The sequence below is a fragment of the Merops nubicus genome, unplaced genomic scaffold (genome assembly GCF_000691845.1).
Source record: "Merops nubicus isolate BGI_N331 unplaced genomic scaffold, ASM69184v1 scaffold4565, whole genome shotgun sequence".
Classification (NCBI taxonomy): Eukaryota; Metazoa; Chordata; class Aves; order Coraciiformes; family Meropidae; genus Merops; species Merops nubicus.
Window position 1 is genome coordinate 41,422 of NW_008610108.1, and position 23,336 is coordinate 64,757.

Below are 23,336 nucleotides of genomic sequence, written 5' to 3' on the forward strand. Positions count from 1 at the left end.
AAAATGTGTCACATCCTTCATAATTTAGATGTGCTGTACAGCATAATTTTGCAGATGCTATACTGGCAATATTAAATCCTAGCTTAGTTATAATGCACAAAAAATACATATATATATAAATTCATATTTAAAAGGAGTCCGCATTTACATTTTTTTTTTTTTTTTACTGCATGAAATACCTGCTTTTTGCAGCTTCCACCCCCAGTCTTTTAAAGCTAAAATAATTTAAAAACAAACAACAGAAGATAGATATCACACACGGGCTGTGGCTATCTATATCAGTCTTTAACGTATAAAGCAGGTAGAGACAAACAACTGAGAAGTCTATTCTCCCCTTGCTGCATTCTACTGTTAATAGAAACAAGTTTCAGTACATGCACATGTATCAAGAGGCAAATGGACCCCAAAATATTGTTTGTGCTACTTAGAAAATTGCTATAAACGGAGATGAAAAGCTAACATGTAGACCTAGGGAAAAAGAAGACACTTAAAAAACCCCGACAATAACATAAGTTGTGCAAATTTGGGTGTTTTTAAATGCTGCCTATTTTTTAGCTTATAATATAATATTAAAATAAGGTCTCTCACTTATTAAAAGAAAGCTTGGCTGTCCTTTTGAGAACACTATAACAATTTACAATGGCAAATTTATTGAAAAACAAAATTAATTTTACAAATTCACAACGCTTGATCAATTTAAAATGAATGCTGCATTTCCAAAAAGCACAACCTCTAACTTTTCTCGTTTCTTTTGTACCAGCAATTTACAAAAAACCCTCCCCAAACCCACTCCAAAACAAAAAAAACCACCCTACAGTTCCCCCAAATTCTCCCTCCCCACCCAATTTGGAAATAAACATGTAACAGAATGTAAGTTTTATAATTAGAAAATGGCAGTTTATAGACCTTCCCCAGTTCCAAATGTGCAGTAGTGCTTCATGATCCTTGAGGGGTTGGGAGGTCAAATATGATGGGAGGGTTGGTTGGCTGGAAGCTGACGGTACACGTCGAGGCGTTGATGTACGTCGTGTAACCGTCTGTCATGATGCCATAACCTGGGGGGAGAAGGGGTCACGCTCACCACAGGCTGCACAAACCATGCTGCCTGTCGGCAGCTGCATGGAAAGCTTGTTGGGGGATCAATCCTTTGGAATAAAATTAAACTAATCCCTTCAAAACGATACAAGCTCTTGGAGGCTGCTGCAAAGGCTTGTTTGAAAGCAAGCGTTCCCTGTGCTGTGTTTGAAAGGAGAATCCAGGCTTTTTACAAACTTCCCCCCGCCCCCAAAATCCTCTGCTGCAACTGGATACAGAGAAACAGAGGCAAAACCACACATGGACTTTTTCTAATTACTTAATTAGTGAGCTGTGGTTTGCATGCCTGTGATGTGTGTCCTAAGAAAAAGGCTGATCTAAGAGCAAAAGATCAAGAAGTAACTTTGGTTTTGCCTGCTAAAAATCCTCCTTTGGGCAATGAACTGAAGCCAGTAAGCTTTCCCCATGCTAGCCCGTTCCTCATCACAGCACTGCCAAGCTGGTGTTCACACTGGCCTGTGAAACCTCAAAAATTCTTTAGTAGTTTAAAAATATACAGACACATACACATTTACCTTTTATCTTAGGTATGTTATCTACCAGTGAAAATCATGATTAAGGAAGGAATGTTCTACTCTAAACACAAAAAGCACTGGAGGTCGATGGATGACCACTGGCTTCAGCAGAAAATTGAGGTGAAAGTTAATAGATGACTGCTTTTCATCACAAAGGGCTCTAGATAACTCACGTTTCCCCCCCAAAGAAGCAAGAAGCAGCAAATATTAATCACATTTTTTTCAGTAACATTTTTTTCCCTGCTAGCCTCTATTTTCTCTCCCACTTGCTGCACAGGAATAGGACCTAACAGAGGCTTGTGCACTCCAGCAATTTTGGGCAAAAAGAGCAAACTATAGCAACACGTGAATTGAGTCACACCTGAGCCTCCATTCAGCAAAGGTGATGTGAGAAAAGGAATGATAACAGAATTACAGAGATTCTGAGAAAGCACAAGCTCTCCTCATACAGACATTCCTTCAGCGATAAGGAGACAGGGGCTCCAGCCCCGCCAGTGCAGGTGAGTTAAAGCTTTGCCACTGTTCTCAGATGACATCCACAAAAAGCTAACAAAGAAGCTATTAAAAAAAAAAAACAAAAAAGGGAAGAATTTGGCACCAAATATACTTTTGAAAAAAAAAAATATATACAAATAATAATCAGAGTTTCATGGAGCAAGACAACTTCCCATCACAAACCCACAGGGGAAAAATGTTTTTCTTTTAAACCATTATGATACAGTACAGATGACTGCTGCCTGAAAGCAAAGATAAATACAGCTACCCACAGTGTCTATCAGAAAGAATAATCACTTCAGAATTGCTGCACTGTCCGCCTGTATTTATTTATTTAGACTGGCAATTTTGATTTAGATCATCTCACAGTGGGAAAAACCTTGTTTGTGGTTGTTCCTGCTCATCAACCAGGAAAAACACCCTACATCACCAAAATGTGTGTATAACCTCTGTTGATTTAATGAAATGTGGTGCATGTTCATCTCAGCTGGAGCTGGATGAGAATTAATTGCACTGTAAGATAATGCTCTTAACACTTGGCTATTTCCTTCTGTACTGAAAAAAGTCATTCTTATGTCTTCTGCTTAAGTAGGGTTTTAACTTTGTTAGCATTCTTCTAAGAATTTATTTGAACATTCACTTCTAAGACGTGCTGCCACCCTTCCTATGACATTTAAATATCAGGTGCTGCATGTGGTCGCTCGGTGCTCTCTCCTAATAATGATTTTGTACATTAAAATACCTTTCTCTCTGATTACTTAACACTATGACAACTAGAAGTTTCATCAACCAGTGTGCCTACAAAGGCTGTAAACAATTTCTGTGATTTAGCTGAAGTCTTGCTGTATTCACTTATCCTTAATATGCAATGATTAATATTTATACACAATACTAGATCTTTTTCTGGGTGCATTGTAAGACTGCCATACATGCCACTATACTTAAGGTCATGCCAGTATTTCCATTATAAACTCTTTGTTTACAGATAGCAGGCATGAAACTCAGTGTATGAAGTCACAAGGGCTTCAGAAAAACCACCACCACTAGCTGAGAAAGCTGTCCTTTTTTTTTTTTATTTTTATTTTATGAAGTCCTCAAAATCTTTAAGGCTATGGAGAAGCTAGTTAAGAGTCAATGGATTAACCTCCAGGCAGGATAATATAAAACATTTAATGTGTAATTTTGATTTCTAGGGTCACAAAGTCTTACACTCTCTCTCTCAGGCAGTATTCCTAATGTTTGTATCTTGACCACAAGAAAGCCACAAAATTGTATTAAATATTTAAGTATCTCCAAAATGTACTTAATCTCTCAGGCTCTTCCAATGCCACAAACTGAGCTTATTGTTTCTGAAGCTTCAGACTCTGCCTGATCTGGTACTGACAGCGGGTTAGTATCTCCTGTAAAATATGAGACTGCTGGAAGGTAGCATACACAGAACAAACTGTGTTACAGGACGTTTTTAGAAATGTATGTGAAGTGAGCTCTGGCAATCTCTCCTGCAGACGTCTGACTCAAGGTGCCATCCTTCTTCTTTTCCTTATATGCTGAGGGAGGTGACCTGAGACAGTAAGTTGTCCTTAATTTTCTTTTTTCTAGCACTTTTCTTGGCTTCTATGCTTGGAATAATGGGGATAAATTTCATTTTGGCTTGCAAGTGTGGGGAATCTCATCTGTTTCTCTAACCAAGTTTGTCAAAACTTGAATTGCTTTCAAATAACCTGTATAGAACAACCTTTGCACAGTGAAACACGTAAGTAGCTAAATGTAGCACACATTCCTGAAGCAGCCTGTTTTAATTCTGGCATAAATTTATGAAGTGTTGTGCAATCACTTCCCCCAGCTCCCCCCATTTTGGGTCCAATATGCCCTTATACATCTTTGCAACGCAGCATCAAAACGTGTGGCTTCGAAATTGGGAGTAGTGCTGCTCCTTACCTTCATGAATCCCACCAAAAACATGGAGTTTGGGCCTCACTCGCCTCTGCACCGTGTTCAACAGTTCCACACAACCCACTCTCTGCAGCTCCTTTGGAACCCAGTCTCGAAAACCTGAAGGCAAAAAGCAATCAATACTATTAATTTTCCCTATTCAGGTAAGGTTTCACGTCGTCTTTCAGGAAGCCATAACTCACAGGAGGTTCATTACATTATCTGTACTCGTAACCTCTCCATTACAGCACACAATGGTTTTTAAGAAATGTTTCACTGTCACTTTGTCTTCCTTAAGATTTCCCCCCTCCATCTGCATTAATATTTTTCTGGATGTGATTTTTTTTTTTTAAACTCTAGGTTTAAACTCATCTTCCACCTTGAAACCCTGGGACGTTTATTCCTGGCACTGCTGCAAATTTTTCCTCCCTCTCCTCTGGCTGTTACAGCAGCCAACTTCCCAAGCCAGGGGATCCAAGACCCAATACCACTGCCACCCCAAGATTCAAAATACAGGCTGACACAGCTTCCAGAGGGCCATGGTCTGCAAGTTTTGGGTTACTTCTGAGCCCCCAGCCACCAACAACAAGCAACGCAGGAAAATAGCTTCCAACAAGACAGTGCCAATTGAACACGCTGCCACTCAGTCCCACGGATAACGTGGAAAAAGGCACAAAACCTGACACTGGGCATTACAGACGTCTGCTGCCTGGGCTAATGCTGATAAGGATCCACAGGGCAAGATGGATGAGGAGGAGTAAAAGGGAAATCAGGAGCCACATCCAATTGTACTACTGACTTTAGAGTAATTACACCTTGTGCCGAATTTGTCCCAGGTAGTAAAAATGTGTTAGGAACTCTACTGAATTTTGGAAAGAACAAAGAGTCCAGTTACATCTCTACCTCCCTTAATATTTACATGATGTAAAAAGCAGCACTTTGTCTGTATTATCATGCAGGCTGAGACCTAGACCCCTTCCTTTTAGGCAGACTACTAACACCTCCTAATCTGTGTCTGTAGTTAAAATATGGTGCCAACCTTTTGAAATTGAACTTCATTATCTCCATCAAACCCCAAATTTAAGTACGCTTATTCAATTAAAGCACTCATTAGTGTTTTCAGTATCACAGTATCTCTGTATGAACCCAATTCAGGGCAGATGGATTAGCAATCCATTTAAAACAGCACCCATGAAACATTATAAACGTGCTTGAGGGTTTTTTTGCCTCTTTGGGAAAATAAACAGATTAAAAGAGTGCTATTCAAAGCGTTGGTTTTCAATATCCGGTGCGCTCTGCTGCCAGTGGATGTATCACTGCTTTATCACAGCAGCATCCTGGTAGCTCTACTGAGATTAAAGAGAATTTGCAGATCATCTTACAACATTCTCTAAGTAGTATTAAAAGAGTAGCTAGGACATAAAAGGAGTGTTAAGTCCATTACTGGTCAAAAAGGAATGATAAGTACATTACTGGTCAAAAACTTTCTGGACTTTTTTTTCCTTAGCTCTGCTTAGATTGCTTCCTCTTAACTTAATCGTGGTACTACACAGAAGTGTGCATTAATTCCCAACTCCACAGCCACTGAGAAGCTCTGTGAGAGCTCTGAGCCAGCCTGGTAGCACTTAAATCCTGTTTTACAATGCCATCTTGCAATTCTGATTTTTTTTTATATTCACTACCATCTTTAAAAGCCAGTGATTTCATGTGATCATTTGACTCCCTGGATTTCCCGAGCCTGCTAAAAACCCAGACAAATCACAGTCTACTCATGGTAACAGTAATGAAGATAATCCTGATAAGCCAGATTTATAAAAGGCAGCTGCTCAGTTGTTGTCAAACCAACTGAAATATTTAAACTGCGGTCCTAGGCTCCCTGCCACATGTGTAAATAATATTGGCTACTACCCTGTGGGGTTTAAGATAGGGAAAAAATATTGGGATTTTTAAACAGTTTCAGTCTGGGCTTTAGTGACTTCAGATATGCCAAAACTGAGTACTTCTGCCTCTGCTGAATCATCATCCCACTGTCTTTTTGAGACCATCAGAACTTAGTTTAGAATTTACAATGAAAATGGGGTCAGTGAGTTGCCCACTTTCACAAGGCAAGCAAAATTTAACTAAGTGAAAAGCTTCACCTAGTTAACGAGAAAAACAAATTATGCATTCATAGACTTGTGCTCACCTGTCATTATTTAAGGAACAATTATCTGAGAACATAATTTTATTCCTTCACAAATTTGTCATATGCCAGTTAGTATCTCTAAAACTACTGTTACATATTCTAAGTTTACAAAGACATTATCAAGGAGAATGTGTGACTACATACTCCTGAACTCCTGACTGCATACTCTAAAACCTTAAGCTACCATGTCATTGTAGGGAAAAAGGATTTTTTGAATTTTAGTCAATCTTTGAAAAATCATATGGGATTGGAAACCATCAGATAAATAGTGTGCTTAAATAAAATGCCCAACTGTAATGGCTATGGAGTCAGATGTTTGACATTTCCTACCTTGAATTTAAGAAAAAAAATTAGTTTTTAATCAAGAAAACAACTGGAAGCTCAACAGACCTGATATGCCTCATCATCAGTTTACACTTCCAAAAAGGCTTTTGAAATCATAGCTGTGAGTTAGGGTGTGATTAAGTATAACTTCTAGCCTTACTAATTTTGCTTATTTTGAAAGTAAAATTCTCATACAAAAAAAAACACATACAGCTTTTGCTTCACTTACCAAGGGGAGGTCCATGTGTCATTAGTATATCAATTCCCTCAGGAATAAGGTTCCACTTGTCTAGCAAAGATTGACCTCTGGGTAGGTTAAAGCCCCATCCATTAAACCACGGTGTCCTTTGGGGGAAAATAAGATGAACTGCATCAGCATAAAGTGAAAATCTCCCTTCTCCAATTTTTCTGAATTAAAACAATTTCTGTGCCCCAGAGATTACTTGCAGACAACCTTTTTGAAGGGGATGCCTCTAAACCCACTGGTTCAAATACACACTAAATACACTAATCTATACATTTGAATTTCAATTAATATCCTAGTATTCAGCCCTAGGGGTGTTTAGGTAGAAAGGGGAAAAAAAAAAAGTTAAAATAACACAGTCTAAAGCTTTTTTTTCAAAATTTGAGGACGTTCAAACACAAGATTTCCTTCTGTAAGTTACCTACCAAAACAAGCAAAAAATCTCAAAAGTTTGTCGGAGGCAAGTGTGACTTTTAACATCAGAACAGTCACATAACTTGGCTTTGAACTACTGAGCCTCCTTGACCTCTTGATCACACCATGTTTAGCCTCACAGTGACTTCTTAAAAGAGATCTTATCATTTAAAATTCATTTAGTATTTCTTAAGGAAAACAGATGCTCAAGTCTCCTCCCCCACAGCACAGCATTGTTGAGACATTGGTTTATACATCACCACCACCAGTGATGAGAAGCAGCCTTTCTAGTTCTTCTTCTTCAATGTGTAACAGCCAGATTGAATAATTCTGATGCAGGTATATGATAATATAAACCTTTCCTTATCAAGCAGGTACACGGGGCAGTTGTTCTGAAGAGACACTTTTACACCCGTTACTAACATCTTTTTATACAGCTGTTAGTATTGTATTAATTTTAAGCATTTTCATCCATGTTTGTGTTTTCTAGAGCTGAGGCAACACATACAGAGTTTATTGTCAAGGTAGGATACTCCTGTTCTAGCCTTGGTCATTTGGGGACAACTTTCTGAGTTCAAACTACTCCTGCAGGCTTCTGCGTACTGCAGTTCTGAAAACGAAAAATAAAAATATGGGGAAAAAAACCCACAAACTGAGAGAAGCATAGCTGTGAAGAAGAGAGAGATTGTTGTTTCCTACATCATTTCATTATGTAATCTGCCTCCTGCACTCGCTAAAGCATGCATTTTTTTTCAGCCTCAAATATGCACTTAAGTGGAAATTTCCTGGTGAGATAATACCTCCTGCTCTTTTTTTTTTTTTTAAAAAGTATTTTTTTTTCCAGAGATGACAATTTGACCAATGAAGATCATACCCAGTTATATGTAAGGAATGAATTCCTGACAACTGGCAGTATGGGAAAACAGTAGGTACTGCTAATACAGGAGCAGAAGGGTCGTTGGTGCCTTAGGAACAAATAATAGACACATCCCATGTAGTCCTGCTAACTCATACTTATACTACACACACAGAGGATCTTGTTCAACCCAGCAGACTTCCTGCTTGCTGGATGAACACTAACAGAAGATGGGAAAATCAGATGTTAAGTTAAACATTCTATGGGTTCCTTATGTGCGTAGCAATGAAACTTCACCTCTCACTGCTGGCTTACTCTGTACCCACTGAAACACCTTAAAAAAATCACATGTTGTAAAGTAAGGTCAGTGTACATCACAGGAGGTTTGCATGCAGCTGAATCAAAACTGAACCATGTGTCTTAGCTGTAACTAAATCACAAGAGTTTCTGCCTTTCTAGGACTAACCGTTCTGAAGCATGAATGTAAATTCCTTTTCCTATGATGTTCCTGGGTTTTAACGTAATAAGATTATTGCAGCCTTCAGGTCTGCAGTTAAAAGTTAAAGTACAGTTTGACTAAACATTCAACTGCTTAAAAAAATAAAACAAACACACAGTGCATAGGTTGAACTTTTCACTGTCAATTAATGATTCTTTCCCCACTTGCATTTCTCCTGCAGGTAATACTGTAGTTACTACCCCATAGTTAAATCTGAAATGTGAAACCACATCGGTGATCTCTCTGGAGCTCTTTGGAGACTACAACCACAGAAAAACCTGGATTTGTCTGCAGGTTTTTTTATTTTATTTTCTTATGAAGCACTGGGGGAGGAGGAGGAGGGGAACTCGAGCTCCAATATATTTTTGATTCACCAGCCTCAGTAATTAGCTGTGACTAACAGGCACCACATGGGAATCCCACTTGTAAGAAAACTTTCAAGAAACCATCCCCATTATGCAGCATGCACACACAGAAAAAAGATGGTCAAGTACTTCTTTAATATACTAAGTATTTTCATACAAAATGAATAAATTGATGAGAAGAGCAGGCCTGACGGGAAGAACACCTGGATGACAGATTTAGGTTCCAGGATGCAAACCCTGACCCTGCACTGCAGGCTCAGTGTGAGCGCTGTGCCCTGGCTGGGGCACCGCCCGCTCCGAGGGGCTTCAAGCCCCGCCAGAAAGCCAGGAGGGAAGAGGCCGTGTTCAGAATGTCACCCAGAAGAAAAACAGCTTTATGGCACAGATTCAGGTTTAGAGGAGATCACAAGAAAGGTCACCTGATGTTTGCACTACGCTGTGTTGCAGCGTGGACAAAATGGGGTTGATGTGCTGTGAATCCCATGAGTGGACAAATGAACAGCTGCTCACCCCCAGCAAACTTTAAATGTGTGCAGGAAAGACAAAGCCTGGACTGTAGGTAGCTAGCATCTTACCAAAGGGTACTTGCTAGGGATATTTTACCCCTAATGAATGCTCTATTTTTGGATATGTAAGAGTTAAATAGATTTGCTCTCAACTTCTAAATGTTTAGAAATAAAAAAACTTGTGCATGTAGTTACATGCCTTCTGCAACATCTCAAGCTGATTACTTACTGGGCAAAACCACCCCATATCTAGAAAAAAATGTCATAATGAACTTTGGCTGCACCCACTTACACTTCGTGGTAAGTTGTAATCAGGTACAAATAATTAGTAAAGGCTACTTAGTCATTAGGAACCATATTTAAGATCTGACCTATTTTTCTTTCCTATGAAGCTCTATGTGAAAGATCCAAGGTAACTCCTAAAAGCATTTAATAGTAGACCTCATTTTTAAGTAGTTGGCAAGGAAAAATAAGCTATCATCAACTGAAAAATGCCACAGGAGAGATGTAGATGTAAAAAACACAGGGATTAGTAATGAGAGTTTACAAATGGTTCTGTCATTTTGTGTTTGACGGACCAGAACACTTCCTCATACCCAGTGCCTGGCAAGTCAGCCCATGTCCAGGAGAACCTAATTGAGCCTCTGCTTGTCAGAACCAGGTCACCCTTCACAGCATCCTTCACGTGCCATCAAACCACCACAGTAATTCTTGATCCCTGGCTCACCAGACAGCTCAACCCTCCTCTGCCTGCGAAGCTTCCTTATCGTTTAGGGACAGCAGTTCTGCTGGCACCAGATGTGACACAGGGAACATCCTCATGAAAGGCCGACACCTGTCCCATCGTTACTCTCTTCAGCTCTTCATTTTGACGTGGGAATCCCTACAGATCCCCCTCCACCTGGCACTCTGGAAGTTACATTTTCTGCAATTAAAACAGTACTTATGCAGCAGGCTGCATATTATCTTCACGCCTTGTGTTGCACGAGACACAGACATCACTTGACATAATACCAAGGAGGAGGAGATCTTAAGCTTCATGACAAGACTCACCCTCCTTTTGCAGCTGCACTGAGAGCCCTCTGACAAGACACATGAATCCATCTGCTTCTGAACAGCAGAGAGCTGCCTCTTCAGCAGGTGATTGGACCTGCCTTCTCCCAGGTAACTTTGTATGGTTTTACTATTACATTACAAAAAAAAAGAAGCACACTGATAGAGCAGTATTTTATGACACAAAATCCCAACCATTCCTTGGTGAGTACACCTCAGAAGCAACACCGTCATATGGGGAAATAAGAGACACAAGGTCATGGCCAAGTTCATCCAGGCGATACAGGAATTTCAACTCCTGGAACTTTAACATTTTTAAAGCATGGTATCTCCTATCTACTTTTATCTCCTCTCTGGCTCATGAATTTAATTACCTGATCCTCAGAGTTCAACAGCTCAAAAGGTAAATGTACAATGAGACCTTCTAGATTCAGGTTTCCATTTTACCTCCACCAGTAAATCCATTTATTTCAATAGTTACTTCTAAACAGGATTAGAAAAAATAAATTATCTCACAGGTTTTTAATCCTTTGTATTCACTCATTTTTAAGGCTAACCAGCCTTTTAGGAAAGCTTCAATGTTATCCTTAATCCAATGAGTGAAGTGCAGAGGAGGCAAAAATCTCAGTCTGCTTCCTTCCACAGGATAACAGCAAAGGGGGTGCCTAAAGGCATCGCAGCAGGAAGCACTTCTACACAGCTAATCACAATAATGAAATGCTCTTTATTTTTGTCTGATTCAAACCGAACCGGCTCCTGAGGGACAGAGAAGGTTCCATCAGTGCAACAAAAGCAGCTGGACAGGACACCAACCTGCTGGGTCACAGGTCTAGCCTACGAACACCTCTCCAAAGTGCCCACTGCAGCCCTAGGGGAAAGCTGCAGAGGACCAGTGGGGAGCTAACCCTCAAGGGGGAAGGAGAGCAACCTTTGTGTGAGAGAAGAAAAGCCCTTCAGTCCCTCTCCTCCTCCTCCACCCCAGCACAGATGTTTGCCAGGGCAGAGCAGCATACACGTGCCCCTCTCCTTTCAGCCCAGGGCCAGAGTGTGCCTACGGGAACACACAAAAAGGGAGTGGAGAAGGGAAGGAGGAGAGCATGTGTAATCATGGAAACAAAAGGCTGAGCAGGGCAAGTGCACCGTGTACTAAGGGAGCACATTTCCCAAGTCAAGAGCTTCTACAAAGGCTCTGAAACTTGCCTTAAATGCTACAAAAGCTTTTTTTCCTTTTCTGGTTAAGCTCTTACTTACAGTGAATATTCAAATGCTTTTTCATAACATAACAACAACCAGGAAATCTTAAAGGCTAAAGGATTTCCTAAATGTGCTCATTCTGTGTAATGTTGTGGCACCAGTAAAAGGCACAGTCTGGAGTCTCGAGCTGTGTTTTGCTCCCAGTAGCATTTACCTGCTGCACCTCAATGTCCCATTTAGAAAGTGAGGACAATAACACAAAACCAAAAGAAGCATCACAGGGTCTGGTTCCTTGGGATTTTGCTTACCCTGCATCTTTGAACAGCTGAAGCTCTCAGGGTAAGTGGGTTACCAGTACTCTGATTATGACAGCCATGTTATTCTGCCTCTCCCCACTACCCCCCTGCACAATAGTCAGAAAGCCTCTAAAACACATTTTTACAATAAATTGAAACCTCACCAGCTGCTGATTATTTTTTTTCCCAGGTTTTCTCTCTCTCCTTACATATTACAACATTTAATCACTCACTGGTTGTCCATGACAGCACGCTTGAGAAACATGACCCACAGCCACCCACTGTGTTTGGAGGGCAAGAGTCCACATGGTGCTTCTCCTCTGTGAAGCAGTTCTCCACAATGAAAAGTTGCAGCAACCACCTCATCACCACAAGCTAGTGTGATCTGGTATACTCTCTGCACTGAGCTATTCTCAACTTCTACCTCAGATTGTACAAACTGGTCAAAGGAGGTTTTAGCTTAGGCTCCTGTCAGATAGAGATCCATGCCTGGATCTGTGAGAGGCATGAAAAAGAGCTAGGAGCTCCACTGCTGCCATTCAGCACATTCCATGGATGTGCTGATCTGGACCAATTGTCACCTAGAGCAGGGAAGGGTACAGAAGTCAGTGCAGCTTTAGCTGCTCATACAGTTGGAAAATGGTGTGTGAAAAGAATTCCCTCCTGTATCTTGCAATTCTTCCCTTTCCCAGTCTCTCTGTCTCTGCCCTTGCTGTCTCCAGGCTGCCCCAGCTGTTACTGACAGGCAAGTGACCTCTGGTCCCCAGATTCAAAGCCTGCTACTTCTGTGGATACCTTTCAGTATTTGGTTTCTCTGATGGCCCATACCAGCCACTGGCATCTTCTAGTCTGTGTCTTGAACAGCTAGTGATGCATTTTGGCAGAGGAAAATCTGTTCAGTTCTCATGTTTTGTGTTAACAATCCCAGAGCATCGCAGACAGTATCTAAGACCAAGAGTCATCGTCTGTGAGGAGGACGTGCTTTTTAAAAAAGGAAAATGGAAGTTGAGTAACCGAACACAAAAATACACCAGGCTTTAAGAAACAAAGAGCAAAGGAGCAGAGGCAGGAGGTTAAAAGGCTACTCATGTCATGGAGGATCACAAGCCACAGAGGACAGCAGAACACAGAGCACAGGGCTCCCCAAGTACAGCAGTCAGGAGCACACAGTGGAGCAGGGGAGAGGACACCACCAGGAAACTAGTGAATACTGGAAAGGAGAGGAAGGGAGTAGGTGAATTTCTCAAGTTTATGACTCAGACAACCTTTGCTTAAGTATCTGAATTGCTCATCAAAGAGGAAATTTCCTCCAAGCCTTCTGAGATTTTCCAATCCCTAATTGTATTGCAATTATTTTATTTAGGGCTTTACTTAATGAGATCTGGGAGATGTTTTAATATCCCAAAAATGTGAAAATAATTCAAACTTGACTCAAGGGCTAATTTCATTCTACTTTTGAAAAGCAAAAAAAAAAATTACAAGGGCCTACTAATAGAAGCAAGTATTAGACCATGTGTATTTCTGTGCTGCACATAGTTGAGGGTGGCCTCAAGGATAGACCGGGTCTAAGCTAGCACCAGCTTTAGCTGGGTCCATACCCTAAGCACACGGTGCTTCCCTGCATGGTGATGGGAGCACTGTGGCAGCAGCTCAGGCCTATGAAGTTACCACACTGGACTGATTTGCAGAACTGCTTCTCATTCCAGAGTGGGCACGTTGTCCTCTTCGGTCCCAGGCTGCATCCCTGTGCAGGGTACATGCACCCTTGGACTGTCAAAGGATGCTGCATATTGGAAGAGCTTGAATGCCTCAAATTTTAAGGTCTTTGCAGAAACAGAGAACCTTACAGTATCTATTTAGAGGAAGGAGCTCTCTGGTCCTGAAGCTCACCACAACCTAAATCACATGTCCAGTCTGAGGGACTGGCTGGGGAAAAGAGGAAACAAATCAGCTGGCTGAAATTTTGATTCAATTCTGCTCAACAACTGTGGATGGTACAGAATGATGCTTGACTGCTTGGTTTCTTCTAGAACATGTGATCATAATACGCTAGTTGTACTACATCTTAAATTAATTTTTGACATGCCTTTTATTGTCCATGCAGGAAATGTAAATTGACAAAGCTTCCAACCCAGGTAGATCTGGAAGAGATTTTTACTGGTAGCCCCGTTTCTACAATGACAACACAAATTAAAATAGAGAAAAAGCAAAAGGGAAGTAAAGACACTTATTTCTGTATATTTTCCATCCACCAGGGTAGTGTGTTTAACATGTAAAAAAAGCAACACCTGTACAGGTGCAATTCGATCCAGTAAATTTTCTTGAATATTTTACATATTTATACAAGTAGCATTTGGAAATACTAACTGGAAGACAGCTGCCTTTAAAACACACAAGCTATTTTTCAGTCAGCTGTGAAACAACTGTTGCCAGACATAAGTTAGTACAGCAAATAAAACTCCATACTGCTCTAAATATATGTAACTTAATGGCACCAACAAGAAAGGTGAGTCTTCCACCAGAGGGCTGGTTTTGGCTGGAGACTCCCTAAGAGCTACTGAGACAAGGTACCAGTTCACTGCTGCCCAGAGGGGCCGCAGCCCCCCCATACACCCGTCACCAATCCTTGGACCAGCTCCAGATCTTGCAGAGCCTATCTATTTGAATCCTAACACAGGATGGAGAACACTAGATGATGTCACCATGTCCGTAAGACATGGTGCAAAACCCAGCCACAGCTGACGGAGGAAAAAGTAACAGCTGGGCCACCTGCAAGGAACAAAGTTTTCTTACACTGTTGTTGTTGGGTTAAAAAAAAAAAAAAAGGATTTTTTTTTAAGAATCCACTAAGCACAAACCCGTACCACAATCACAGGAATTTTATGCCTCTCAAAAACTCAAATAACTTACAAGTAGCAATTAATTTAGCTTCAGAACAGTCTAGATAGAGCACCATTTATAAAGGTACTCTGTAGAACCAGGTTGAGTAAGCCAAGAATAATTTTGCCAGAATATACGCCTAAGTAACTTGCTTAGAGTGACTCAGACAGTAGGCAGAGAGTGCCACTCTCCTTTTCACTATTAGTCTTCAGCAATAAGTCAAGTTTTCTATCTACTCCAATGGCTTCATCAAATCAGACACCGAGATTGCTTATTGCCAGATGGTGCTGTTTATCTATAAATACCATCACTATTTTTATTTATGTTTTGCTCAAAATGCTGCTTAGCATTCTTCAGCAAGAAACAGAAACTTTCCAGAATTCCTGGTAGGAAAACTAAACAAGCTTTACATGTATAAGTCTTCCATGCACACACAGCCCACAATATTTAATTGTAGGAACTTGTAACAATCTCCTGAAAATTTACAGAAAAGAATGGAAACAGTTTGCTATAATTAGGCCACAGGACACCCCCAAGCATTTCTTGTTTGTTTGAAGTCTGTGCCACCTTCCATTTCAGCGGATTCTTGAAGCTGGCTGTAAAGTCACTCACCCTCACTAACCAGATGAGAACAGCCAAAACAACCATAGAGTTCCCAGTGCCACAGTATGTGCTTATTTGGAATTTAGGTACAGTATAAAATATCACGGCTGGACTTTTAAGCACTCATACCAGTTTATTATTTAAGTTTTAGGAAATGTCATTTACTTAAAAGACACGTAGTTTTGCTTCATATTCTTCATTTGTTACAGCCTTTGCTTTGTGCAGAAATTTAACATCTGTCCTACTCAAAATTTCACCTTTACTGAAAACTCTGATCCTACTTTGGAGTCTGCAGGAAGGGAAAGTTAGGAATTCCTGTCCAATCTTCATCAAAAAACACTGTTACTTTTATCTGTCAAATTCTGTCAAATGAGAAACTTAAAAATAAGTCATCTGGGGAAAGGGGTGATTATGGATCTCCAAATGCATATCACACCTCCTTCTCAGCTCAGGAAACCTCAAGAGACTTGAATGTACACTAAGTTCACACATACAAAAGTCCTATACTTGGTATTACATACGTGTGTGTGTATAAATATACGAGTATAAAAAATACATTTATCTCCTGTTGTTCTGCCCACGAGAGTCCGACGAACAGCTTGAAGGAATGGCACAATGCACTCCCAAACCCATGAAAATTCCAGCTGCTGTAGCATCCAAGCATGACCCCAGTAATACAAGCTAGTATTTTCCAGTTATTACCTGGAGGAGTTGTCTTATGTATGAGCCAATTTAGCAAATCAATTAAAGTAATGCAGTTACTTGATCAACAGATGAACACAAAAAAAATGACAGAAGAGACTGAGGCAAAGAAAATACGTAAGGGTCATAAGAGAAGCAGAGGCTGCTGAAAAGACTGTAGTGAGCACTTGGCATCACAAAGGTAAAGGGAGCATTATTTTAATTGGAAAGGATCTGTTGAAGCATCGGTCACTTGCTTTTGTTGGCTTTAAGACCATGAAACAAGGGGCTCAGATTATAGGTGGGTCAATTTACACACTTAATTTTGGGCTCACGCACCTTTACGGCATCTCTTCAAAGAGGTCTGTGGGAGATGCAGATTACCACAGGCTGAATGACAGTTAATTTGACTCTTCTGGCAGAAAAAAACTAATATGAAAACTTTAATTAGAAACCAACATAGTAGAATCTTTACCTTGGTATCAGTGACTCCACCTGATCAACAAAATGCTATTCCTGCTCTTTCCAGTTCTTACCTTGATAGACAGAGGATTTTGACCCTCACATCTCTCCAAGGCCACCTGCAACACGTAATCCCCGTCAAGAGAGTGATAATGGAAAGTAATTAACTGCAAGCAAGCAGCAGAAGGAAGAGGTAGGGAAGGTATCTGTCTTACCAACCACCAGCCAATACTCCAGGTTTTATCAAAAGCCTGAGCTGACTCCTAGTTGGATTGCAATGTAACTCAAAAATATCTGCACAGCTGGCTGACCAAATGGAAAACATTTGGAACCACAAGGCTCCAGCTCCAGTCAGAGGCACTGTCCACTGGCATGGTCTGATGTTTCTGATGCTACAAATGTCATGCTATAGGGTGCACAATTACATATTCATCCCTTGGGATTATATATACACTCATTTCTAAAAAATACACTTCCAAAGAAAAGTTGTGAGCTCATATTACAAGTTCTTACTTGAAGTCAATTTTTTACTGATGAGTTACAAGCCTGAAGAAGAACTGAACAAGAAGAAGTGAACAAGAGCTGGTGGTTTATAATAGAAAGGCACACTGACATTTAAATAGAATGGCACTAGAATAATGGCTTCACATTAGTATTTTATGGGAAGCTGAATAACCACAGAGTTAACATACTGTATTTTCTGGCAATAAAAAAATCTGTTGAAAACAAAAGGTCATTTTGTTGGATAATGTAAATGGATCAGATTTGTATTGTATAGTCAAAGAGCAAAGTCAAGATTAATTCTTAGAAGAAGATTCAGTGTATCAGGATGGCTAGGATTGGTTTGGTTTGAATTCTTTAGCCACGCTGTAAAGCCTGTGGTTCATAACCCACAGCCATATATTGCTGTGCACTGTAGATTTTAATACAGGCCCCGGACTTCAGTCTGATCTGATAAAAATCTGAAACTTGCAGTAAGCCATTATGTGGGCAAACTATTCATTTTATATTCACCTCCTTGTCGTGTCAGTGCAGAGGTCATCTAAAGAGGGGGTCTAATTAATCAAACTGTCAGAGCCAATGAGGAGGAGCATGTTAATAGGACTTTTATTTCACCCAGGAAAGCAGTGGTCTGACAGGAACCAGAAAATATGGCCTTGATGTTGCTGTTTATTAGCAATGCTGAGATCAGTCGTAATAGGTGCCAAGCAGCCTATGTTTGATAAAGCACTGAATGTCAAGAACCTGCACCAACTAGAAATTAGACTGACAAGAGGCAAGACTCTCAGCATATTGGTAGCTATCAGAGAGCAGGTATGGATTGGAGATGACCACAGGACCAGAATCTGCACAGGACATTCTCAGAAAAAAAGAAAACACCCTCCTGCCCCCAAATACTAAAACGCACCAGCTACTTTCCTGCACTTAAAGGTGAAGCTTTGCAATATTTAACTACTATTTGGCATATACAGGCCAATGCAGTGGCACTAGCACAGAAAAGCCCTAGATTTGGTACAACAGTGCTGAACTTAAAGGATTGCCCTGATGGGATGCCATGGTAGCAAAAGGCCAGTGTGCTGGTGCAGCCCAACATCTCTGCTGCCCTTTGAGAGAACTGGCAGGGCTGGCAGTGCTCTAAGAGCAGTTTACTAGCTGACACTGCTCCAGACCAGTGAAGAAGCTGCAGCAGGTGAAGGTGGCATGGCACAGGCAGCGGTTCAGCCTGTGCACCTCTTGCCTGTGTCCGATCAGGCAGTCCATGAGGGAAACCCCAGCCCCACAAACACCATGACAGTGCTCAAATAACTGCAGGGAGGATTTAATTTCACACCCAAAGCACTTCTACGAAGTTGGTGTTCTTAACACAAAGTGCATGCCCATAGTAAAGAAGGAAACAAGCAGATCTAAAAGAGAGTGAGTGGGAGATACAAGAAGATGCTCACAGTTTTTGAAGGGCACTGGACTCATTTTAGCAGCAGCCATGGCATTTGCTGTGTGGGTGATATATGTAAACTTTTAAATTAATTATTTTAGTAATGCACCCCTATGTGATTTTGCAGTCAGCAACGTATTTTATACTTCAGGCCATGGCAGGCTTTATAATTAACTACTTTCTGAAGCCATTTTAATTAATTTTTTTTTCCCCAACACCATTATTTCCAAATGAATAGAGAGCTAACATTAAATAGCCACCTAAATAGAGAGCTGCAGGAATCTGCTCTTCTAGGATAGAGCACTCAGAATCTTGCCCTCAGCAATGCCCCTGGGAAGGTTTAAGCAAAGAAAGTAGCAGCTGAAAGGAAATGTGCTGCCAAAGGGGAACCTGGGACACTGAGGGGCCATGCAAGTCCCTGTAAAGCCAAAATTTCTCTCGGTGGAAGAGGAAAGCTGTTGTGTTTATGGCTGCTGCCACGGATCCAAATATCCTCATCCTGAATGATGTGGGGTTTTTTTTTTCCTTCCCTGAGAATGCTCCATTGTTTGGATCTTCCTCTTAAAGCCAGCAATCCTAAAATTGGAATCAAATGATGGGAAGATCTTTTCAGTCATTTGGGTTTACAGGGTTCAGATTCAACAGCACCAATACTGGGCTGGAGAAGGGCATCATGAGGCTCAGGACTCGTTATTCAGGGCAGGAACTGCTTCTCTGATAGCAAAACTCCCTTAAAGCTTTACCATCAAACTACAGCTTTAAAGATAACAGTGTACCCCTGCCACAAAAGAAACATACGAAGAATAAATAAGACATTCTCCACTTCGTAATCTTCTGCTGTTAACATCCTTTCAAACAGTTAAAAATACATTTATTTCCCCTTACAATACTGATACTTTCTAATTTAAACATAAGGCACGCCCCCTAGACTTCAGAGAATTGTGTCAGATTGAAAATAAATGCAGAAAGCTAAAATGTGGTCCAAATGAGTACTCTTTTGGAGCTTTAGATGGCTATTTTCACAGCTGCAAAAAGAATAAATGTTAGTGGGTAAAATCTTAAAGGTTACGAGCCTCATTTTTACGTTTCTTAGTGGCAGCAGTGTTAAAAACTTATTAAAGTCAGTTCACCATTAGCATATGAAGTAGCACAAAAATTTGGAACTATGTTAAGCATCTTTTTAAAAAGTATTGAGGAGGGTTTTCCTGCCACTGACAATGTATTACTTAGCCATTAATAGAGTTTTTTATTAGCTTTAGGATTTCATTAAGTAGATTGTACTATCAGTTTATGGTGGGGGGAGGTTTAAATTTTTTGTAATTTCACACCTCCATTTACTATCATTGTGTAGTCAGAATGCAACCAAGCAACTATTTCTTCAAAGGCTTTGCAGAAATGTATTCTTAAAATTTCTTGTCTAACTCCACAGAGATGCTGCTCTTATTTTGAAACCAAAAAAACCCTGCAACGTTAATCCCAATGACATTGCTATAGGAACCCTATTTACAGTATAATAACAAAACCAGTCCTTTCTTATAGCCTCATTAAATCTAAGCCTCATTTAACTAGTAGGACATTTTTACAATGGGTTTACTGACATACTATGATAGATATCTGTATAACATCCTTCAACAATAGCCCCAACTATAGCCATAACCACAATGTGTATAAACACTGCATCAGATTTAACAATGTGCTCTCCTCAATAGTAGGAAGTGAAGTAACACTAAACACATTTTTACTAACCCTCCCTTCTCCAAACCTGTGTTTTGCTTTAGTTTATTTCATTGGTTTCTGTTTTGTTTTGGGGACCTGTTTTGTTTTGACTTCTCAGTGGGAAAAAGAAACATTCCCCTTGAAATTATGAGAGTTAAGAAGCTAAACTTTTTAAATATTACAGGCTCTTTGAAATTTTGACCTAGGCAGAAAGGTTTCCTGAAATTTGATTCTTTTGAGATAAAAGGGCTGGCAGCAGATGAAAGCAGCCCTACCCTTTTTTCCATGTCAGAGAAATGAATGGAATGGTTTATGAATACACGTAACTCACCCATTCAGGAGCCACACCAGTGCCTATTTGTCCTGAAATAATCAGTGTTAGGTTACTGGGCAAAGCAAAATAATTGTTAGCCAGCATAAACTTGATCCAAAAGAACAATGAGTGCCAGAACTAGGTTTTTAGAGACATAAACTTTTCAAACTTCAAGGTAATGCAAGGAATTAAAAGACACTTCTGTGGGAATCATGCTTTCAAAACACCTTTATAAACAGTTAGCCACTGCAACTTACTCTTGCAGGGAAGAGAGATCAGGAGTACCTGAACTGTATGACAAACTAAAAGTGAACAGGCTCAACTGCTTTCCTGTTCATGGCTGGCCTCTGATTTAATTTCACATCAAATGATATTGCAAAGCTGGACATGGTAAACCTAAAGTATTTTCACTGGAGACTAGGGTCTGACATTCTGTCTAAATGAAATTTCCCAGTTGTCCCAAACACTTTTTATCTTATTTCCATGCTAGCAGTTTGAAATGTCACTATGTACTGCCACAGTGACAGGTGAGCAAAGGCACCACAAAGCAACAGAGCTGGTCTCGCCAATGAATCATGTCTGACAAATGTGAAAATCCACTTTTGTTCCTGGTCCACTCCCAGGTAATAATGGTAACAGGGGTAGGCTCTGCAATGTGACTTCATGCAGCCTGAAATAGAGAGCACGTGGTAAGTACACTTTGTATGCATCTATGTATGTATATACATACAAACATTACGAAAAAAAAACACCACCAGAGGCCAAATCTTGCCAACAGTATTTACTTTACTACCACAGGTTATCTCACTGAGGTTAGTGAGAGGCTGACAGCAATAAAACCCCTGCAATACAGAAGATTGAGTCATGTGGCCACAATACTTATTTGATGTTAATCAACAAACTGAGGCTTGGATGATATTGATAAAAAAAAAAATGTAGAAGACATCTTTCAGAAAACCTTTGCTTAAGAGATGATGCCTCCTGCTCACTGGGATTTCAGAATGTGCAGACTTCCTTTCAGCGACAGTGGGGAGAAGAGCATGGAAACATTTATCATTATCCCAGCTGATGTGAGTATTTCTATTAACTACAGTGATTTGTTCTAAGGACAACTTCAAGATGAGATTCTGAACTTGGCTTTCATTTTTCTAAATCTCCTTTTGTTGCTGTAATGAAATAACGTCTGCCTTTAAAAGGCAACGTCTCTCCACAGGCTCACTCATGTCATAGAGCTGCTAACCACTAGAAAAAATGTAAATGGGTTTATATTACCGATTAACACCTAAATATTGCTTCCTCTCTCTGTATCATTTGAGTAACTGCTCTCTCTGAGTAGCACTCCTGTCCACCTCACCTCAATGAGATCAGAGACTTGCCACTCATGGCAGTGACTCCTGAGCAATGCTAAAAATGGAGCAGTGAGCACTGGAAGCATCCAGCACCTGTATCAACGTGTGTGAAATGCTGGTCTCACTAACATCAACATTCAGAATTGAACCAGTGACTTATTTTTCAGTAAGTCACCTCTTGCTGCTCCGCTCTTTGATATTGCCTTGCTTCTGAGAGCACAGAAGATAGATAGGAAAAGGTGCATTTCTACTGGTAACATCCACTTTAAAACTTCACATTCACCCTCTCTATAAGGCCCCGCTGCCATCCATTCTCAGATAAAAGCTGTTACTCAGCCTTCATCCTCTGAAGAAATTATTTTGACTATCACAATCACAACACCCTCTTTGAAAAAAAAAAAAAAAAAAAAAAGAAAAAAAGGGGTCAGTCATCAGGTTCTCTCTTACATGCATCAGGAAATGAACTTTTGAGTAGTGGAGGTCAGGTAAAAATAGGGTTCTGTACCATATTTTGGCTAGTTTCCCCTGAAGATGTAAATCTGTACAACTGTTTTTCTTTAACACTACACAATCAAGGTCCCAAATGATCAGAATCTTCCATGACTGAGATGATACGAGTGAGATATACCACCACATTTTGGGTATATGTTTTCAGAGCTTAACAGTGGGATGCATCTGAAACCTCCTGCTTTCAGGGATGCAGGAGATCACCTGCCCCCAGGAGCCCCACAGCCCAAGCCAGTTCCTTAGCTTACCATTCCTTTGCTACACAGCTGGGAGAAAGAAGGGGGAAGGGCAGCAGAAGACTGAGGATGGTAACTGCAGTTTATTCAACACATTGGGAGTTAAAACACTTCCTCAAAGTTCTCCTCATTCAGAAGACTTAAATTAAACACCCTTTAAAAACCAAACAAAAAATTGGAGGAATAAGCCTCACCTTCTCTTACAGTCGAGGCCAGTAACTCCATGGATGCACGCATACATACAAAACATATGCACACATATTCAAAATACACACCATACATAACATATTCTATATATATTTTTTATCTACATATATGAACCAGATATGCTATAATACATGCTATGCAATTATAATTGAGTAAAAAAATGCATGGAAAAGAAGCATGATTTGGCAATGTTACAAGTAGTTTGACATACTTGCATTTCAAAATACACAAGTCTCTATCGCATTTTTTCATCAAATGTTAGAGCAGTTCAACTTCTGCCTGTAAACAATTTTTTTTAGAAAGAGAGAGAACAGTAGCTTTGCACTTCAATGTATAATTGCTTAACTGCAACGTGTATTCAGATAGGTGAATTAGTGAAGTGTTTAAAATGCAAGCTACTACTTTTTCCACAGTACTTAACATCTTTCAGTGCCTAAATCACTGCCACAATATCCTTACTGAGGTAGGTTTATTCC

At 40.2% G+C, this 23,336-nt stretch overlaps 1 protein-coding gene across 1 annotated transcript in view; it reads right to left on the bottom strand.

The window, feature by feature from the left end:
* Positions 1 to 936: 936 nt before the first annotated feature.
* MPPED2 (metallophosphoesterase domain containing 2) overlaps positions 937 to 23,336 on the bottom strand; it is a 96,912-nt gene continuing 74,512 nt past the window's right edge. Inside the window, exons 4-6 of the mRNA XM_008940775.1 lie at positions 6,776 to 6,891; positions 4,044 to 4,157; positions 937 to 1,055 (exon numbers count right to left, since the gene is read on the bottom strand). Coding sequence (XP_008939023.1) covers positions 937 to 1,055; positions 4,044 to 4,157; positions 6,776 to 6,891 — 349 coding nt within the window. The remainder of the gene's footprint in view (positions 1,056 to 4,043; positions 4,158 to 6,775; positions 6,892 to 23,336) is intronic.